A 5,908-nucleotide genomic window follows, 5' to 3' on the forward strand; every position below is an offset into this window, starting at 1 on the left:
TACACTCTTTCAACCCGGCCCCCAACCTTTTCATCCTGGCTACCCTAATCTAATCAATCGAGCTCACATCCCCTTTCACCCTGGCCACCCTAATCAATCGATCGAGCTCACATCCCCATTTTTCCCTCTCCAGCGCACACAACACAATACTCACACGCACCACCTCACCCACGCGGAAGAGGAGAGCTCGAGGAAGGAGACGCCGCCTTGCTGCCAGCTCCGTCGAAGACCAGCCCGCCACCGCTGTCGAGTCAAACTCGAGAGAGAGTGTGTGCAACGATGAGAGAGGAGGAGCCGCCACCGAGGAGGGGAAAGAGGAGCTGCTCCCTCGCCAGTCACCGTCATGCTTCCTGGTTGCCGATGAGGGAGCCGCGAGATCCGTTGCCATCGCGAGAAGGGGGACACGCGAGAGGGAGCCCTCAGTGTGATCGCTGTCGCAGCTGTTGAGTAAATATGTGCTTTTAATTGTTATTACTCTTTTCCAATTGATTTTAGGAAATCAAAATTTTACAGATTCGACAAGGAAGGGAACCGGTGGAAGGAGAGAACCGATGGTACCGTCAAGTTCCCGAAGAACAAGGTTAGTAGCAGGGTTTGGCTTCTCATCTGAACAAAATTGATTTGTGCTTCTTTGTTTATGTTTATTCTCTGATTCATTTGTGCTTCCCTAGTTCCCTGATTCTTCTGTTCGTAAGTAGTTAGAGAAGTTTAAATGATATTGTTTGAGCCTCATATAACAATGTCGAACTCTTTTGCTGTCATTATAGTAGTTAAATCTCAGAAGGTTAATTGGTTCATTTGTGCAACTAAGTTTTGTTCTTTTTTTTTTGTGTTTATATTGAACAAATTCATTGCTGAGTGTGGTTCTTTAGCTGTAAGCACTCCAAATTATTGAAAAAGGTAATTCATGGATTCCATATTTTTTCATTTAAAAATCATACTAGAACAATATAATCTGATATGAGAAGCTGTTAATGAGCTTGATTTATATTTATAAGAAATTATAAACTGATTGATTGAATAGCTTATCTGCTTTTGCTTTGCTGCTGCTACCTGACTCTGTTCCAATCTTAGCCTCAGGTGCCTTTTTCCTGTATTTGCATAACTTCTCTCAAGAACTTCAAAAGCTTGAGGAGTATTGCATGAACCAGAAATCCATTAATTCAATGGTATATATATATATATATATATATATATATATATATATATATATATATATATATATATATATATATATATATATTATTAATGCTTTTACTTTGTTTAATTTTTTTCAACACCGCTTGGTTCATCTGTATTTGACCTAATGAGCTCTTTTACTTGCATGAACTAATTGAAATCTCAATATTGAGTTGCTTGATTCATAGTACTAAGTTTGATGAGAAGAAAACTGAGTTGATACTTATTTAATTTTTGTCATTTTATTTATTTAACACCATGTTTTTATTTGATTATTATTATTCATAGTACATGGTTTCCATTGGAGCAGCTTGTAATCTTTCTTGGCCTGCTGGCCGTCTCGTGATCCAAGTACTAGATGATTTCTACGAATCCTGTGGTTAAGGTGCATAACGTACCATGCACATGCACACACTTGCTCTCACACTCATGCACTCATAGGAAGAATTTCTATCAGTTTGTGCTCAATAATACTGCTATTTTCAATTATAATTGTAGTTATACTCAACATGATTCATTGTTATTGTTTACTTCTTGTTAGCAAGATAAATTTTACCATGAAAGCACCATCAGAAACTTACTAATCAATTTTGCTCCTTTGTCCATGATATGCATTTGTAAAATAGCATTTGTAAACATAGCATTTGTAATATAGCATCAGGGGTCCACAGCAAAGGAAATACCGAGTTGGTATTGATAATCTCCTTATGTTACTGATTGGCGAAATTCCTATTGCAATGCCAACTGTCCTTTCAGTTACAATGGCTATTGGTTCACACAAATTGTCTCAGCAGGTTACATTTAGTTTATTGATTCAAATATTTTGTTGAGCTATATAGGATGGAATGTAATGTTGTGCTTAAGTGCCTAAGAACTAAAATATAGAAACACGAAGATAGAGACTACATAGAAAATCAGGCAAATTTTGTTCCTAGATAGAAACATTTTTTCTGTTTCTGTATCTATCTCCTTCAAATAGATTTGTACTCTATATTTTTGTCTTGGTGCAGTTACCAAACAGGGCCTACCTGTTATCCTTGAATGATAAAAGTTATTATCTAATGATTATAGGTTAGGTACTAATGATATAAATCTTTGCAGGGTGCTATAACAAAGAGAATGACTGTAATTAAAGAAATGGCCGGAATGGATGTCCTATGCAGTGATAAAACAGGCACATTAACTCTCAACAAGCTTACAGTGGACAAGAATCTAATTGAGGTTTGATAACTCATTTGTCCTAACATTTTAAAACATAGTTAAATGTAAAGAAGATAATTTCTTAAAGAAAGAAGATAATGGAAAGACAAAGAGTAACTCCATTGTCTATACAGCCATTCATGTGTTTCCAAAATACTAACTTATTTCTTCTTTTTCCAACAATGATTAATATCTGGCAGGTCTTTGCTGATGGAGTTAATCAGGACATAGTTGTACAGTTGTACTTATGGCTACAAGGGCATCAAGGCTAGAGAACCAAGATGCAATTGATTATGCAATTGTATCTATGTTAGCAGACCAAAAGGAGGTACTATTTCAACTACCAACCTGGTTACTCCTTTGGATCATCTTCGAATCATTTGAAAAATTAAAAAATAAAACCGATGCCTTACTGACTACTAGTGGGAGATTTTACCTCTAGAAATTTGTCTCAGGAATTAATTGTTTGTAACTAAGAAGGGAAACGGATCACATCTCATACTCTTGAAAAAAAAATACCCTTACAGGTGATCAGCTTGCAATTGCTAAGGAAACAGGAAGGCGTCTTGGAATGGGCTCTAACATGTATCCTTCTTCGTCGCTGCTGGGAGAAAGCAAAGATAATTTTGCTTCTGTTCCCGTCGATGATCTTATAGAGAATGCAGATGGTTTCGCTAGTGCTTTCTTGGTAAGTATAATAGCAATCACAGAAAAGCTCTAATCCAAATTCTTGTCTATTTTCTGATTGTATATGTTCCCTCAGAGCATAAATATGAGATTGTGAAGAGGTTACAAGCTAGAAAGCACATTTGTGGGATGACTGGTGATGGAGTGAATGATGCACCAGCTTTGAAGATAGCAGACATAGGTATCGTTGTAGCAGATGCAACAGATGCTGCAAGAAGTGCCTCTGATATAGTTCTAACAGAACCTGGGTTGAGTGTGATCATAAGTGCTGTTTTAACTAGCCGTGAAATTTTCCAAAGAGTGAAAAACTACACAGTAATCCCCCAACTACGAAAATATTAAGAAAATATTGCAATAGTCCTTGTTGTAACGAAAAATTCAAAGCCTTATTTTATTTTTCTTTTGCAGATATATGTTGTATCTATCACCATCCGTATTGTGGTAAGTTATAAGTGCATATATGATATATGGAGAATTTAGCAGTGATCAAGCCATCATTTTCTTTCCTTTTCATTTTCAGTTTATTTTGGGTTGCAGGTTGGCTTTATGTTACTCACATGCATTTGGGAATTTAACTTTCCTCCCTTTATGGTTCTTGTCATAGCCATTCTCAATGATGGTATTACTATCTGCTCTCAAATACCATATTTAAAATGCATTATTTGAAGGTCTTCTCTACAGTTATAGTAACATTAGCTACTTTCAAATATCATTACCTTTTCATGGTTTTGTTTAGAATATGAAACCATGAAGTTGTCTAATCCATATAACTTACATTAGTAGCACAAATTTTCATTGTGTGTGCATGCGTGCATGTGTGTATCTTCTTCAAGAGTTTATATTCTTTCGCTTGACCCCTGATGCTATTTTACAAATGCTATGTTTACAGAATAGGAGAAATAAAGCAGTTGATGTGCTTTCTAAGATCTATATATGATCTTGCTCGCTTAGAGGATGAAGTTGATTTCCTCATAGCTCAATCAGAGCAAGACCGACAGAAAAGGAATAATGTCAAATTTTGGCATGTTTTTCAATCAAAGGAAATTAGATTGGCTTTTCTTGTTGGAGGAGGACTTCTGCTAATAATGCTTGTTTCCTTTTCTTTTATTCTTTAATCTTCTTTTAAAGTTTTTTTACAAGATAAGACATGTTTTGGTTTGCGACTTTGAGTAATAGGCTAAAAGAAAATAAAGCTAGTGTTACCTAGAATGGAAAGTGAAGCTTTAAAATAATTTATCAATTTTGTATCTGTTTTTGCCATCTTTTGCAGGTAAAAAAGTTCACAAATGTTTCCGAAACAATTATGTATGATCTAAAGGAAAGAAGTTTAAGAGGGCTAGAGGAAGGAGGAACAGCGAAGGACTTAGGATTTAAGTTATATTGTTTTTGTATTTTTCTTCACTTTTTAGTTTTGGAATTTGAACTCGAGATTTATTTTGTATTTGAGTATTAGTTTTTTAATGTATAAAATAATTATAACAAAAATTATATGTCTATAATTATTATTTGATTTGTCTTGTAATATAAGTTTGGTAATAAAAAAGAAATGAAAATTTTATATTTTGTATCGATAAAGGTAAAAATAAAAAAAAGGATTTTTTTTTTAATTTTACAAGGCTATTGCCACGCTTTTAAAGCGTGGCCGTATCTCTCGCTATAGCCACGCTTTTTAAAAGCGTGGCCATATCTTTCTCTATCGCCACGCTTCAAAAGTGTGGCCATATCTCCCACACACGGCCACGCTTTAACGGGAGGCATTTTGTAAAAAGCGTGACAAAAGAAAAAGTGTGGTGATAGGTCACCAAAAGCATGGCGATAGAGCAACCGCCACGCTTTCAGACGCCACCCTTTCAAAAGCGTGACGATAGAGCTGTTTTCTAGTAGTGCTTACACCAAGAGTCAACAAAACTACTCAAGAGCTAAAGAGAACATTTCATCAAACACATAGAGTGCAATAGAAGTAAACATCATAAATTGCAAGAATAATAAAATCTACCAACTACTAAGTACAAGGAAAGTAAGATCACAATTCAATTCATCCATAAAAGAAACATCAACATCAAATTGCATTAAATGTAAACCGAATCCAACATGAGTTCATCATCACAAAAGAAAGTAAAATGAGAAATAAATATTACAACTAAGAGAATCAAGATGTAGAATTGAGGAATTATAAAGGAAACAAGATAAGATCAAGTAATTAATTTAAAATAAAAAACAATTTGACCTAATCCTAACCTAATTCTAGAGAGAAGAGGGAGCTTCTCTCTCTAGAAACTAACTAAAGGCTCATTTTTACTAAACTAATTGCTCTCCCTTTGCTTGGACTTCAATTCTGCATGAAATAACTCAGAAACAAGTTGGATTTGGGCCTGGGCAGCTCAGAAATCGCCCCCAGCGTTTTGCCTTTAAGTGTGCCACGTGAGAGTATCGGCGCGTGCGCGCTAGGTGCGCGTGCACGTCGATTGGCAAATTCTTCATCCACGCTGACGCGTCATGTACGCGTGCGCGTCTCTATGTGAAACCACTTCTGCGCGTGCGCACCTTGTACGTCTGCGCGCCCATTGATGCATTCCCAATCTTTGTTTCTTCATGCATTCTCCCCTTTGAATGATTTTCTCCTTATTTCTTCCATCCAATACTTGCCTTATGAACCTGAAATCACTCAACAAACACATCAAGGCATCGAATGGAATTAAAGTGAATCAAAATCACCAATTTAAGGGCCTAAAAAGCATGTTTTTACACTTAAGCACAATTCAAGGGAGAATTACAAAACCATGTTATTTCATTGAATAAATGTGGGAAAAGGTAGTAAAATCCCCTAAAATAAGCACAAGAT

General features: G+C 35.9%; 1 protein-coding gene across 1 annotated transcript; it reads left to right on the forward strand.

The window, feature by feature from the left end:
• The first annotated feature begins 551 nt into the window (after nt 1-551).
• On the forward strand, nt 552-4,377 carry LOC140179267 (plasma membrane ATPase 2-like). Its single transcript, XM_072217947.1, has 9 exons — nt 552-580; nt 1,835-1,973; nt 2,281-2,400; nt 2,580-2,646; nt 2,907-3,056; nt 3,143-3,381; nt 3,475-3,507; nt 3,604-3,685; nt 4,337-4,377. Exons 1-9 carry the CDS (start codon nt 552-554, stop codon nt 4,375-4,377), a joined length of 900 nt encoding a protein of 299 aa, XP_072074048.1.
• Nucleotides 4,378-5,908: the final 1,531 nt, after the last annotated feature.

The sequence above is a fragment of the Arachis hypogaea genome, chromosome 15, assembly GCF_003086295.3.
Source record: "Arachis hypogaea cultivar Tifrunner chromosome 15, arahy.Tifrunner.gnm2.J5K5, whole genome shotgun sequence".
Taxonomy (NCBI): Eukaryota; Viridiplantae; Streptophyta; class Magnoliopsida; order Fabales; family Fabaceae; genus Arachis; species Arachis hypogaea.

Coding starts and splice junctions, on each gene's coding strand:
- LOC140179267 (XM_072217947.1), top strand. CDS start 552: ATGGTACCGTCAAGTTCCCGAAGAACAAG. Junction 2,401..2,579: donor TGGACAAGAATCTAATTGAG/GTTTGATAACTC, acceptor AATATCTGGCAG/GTCTTTGCTGATGGAGTTAA. Junction 3,686..4,336: donor CATAGCCATTCTCAATGATG/GTATTACTATCT, acceptor CATCTTTTGCAG/GTAAAAAAGTTCACAAATGT.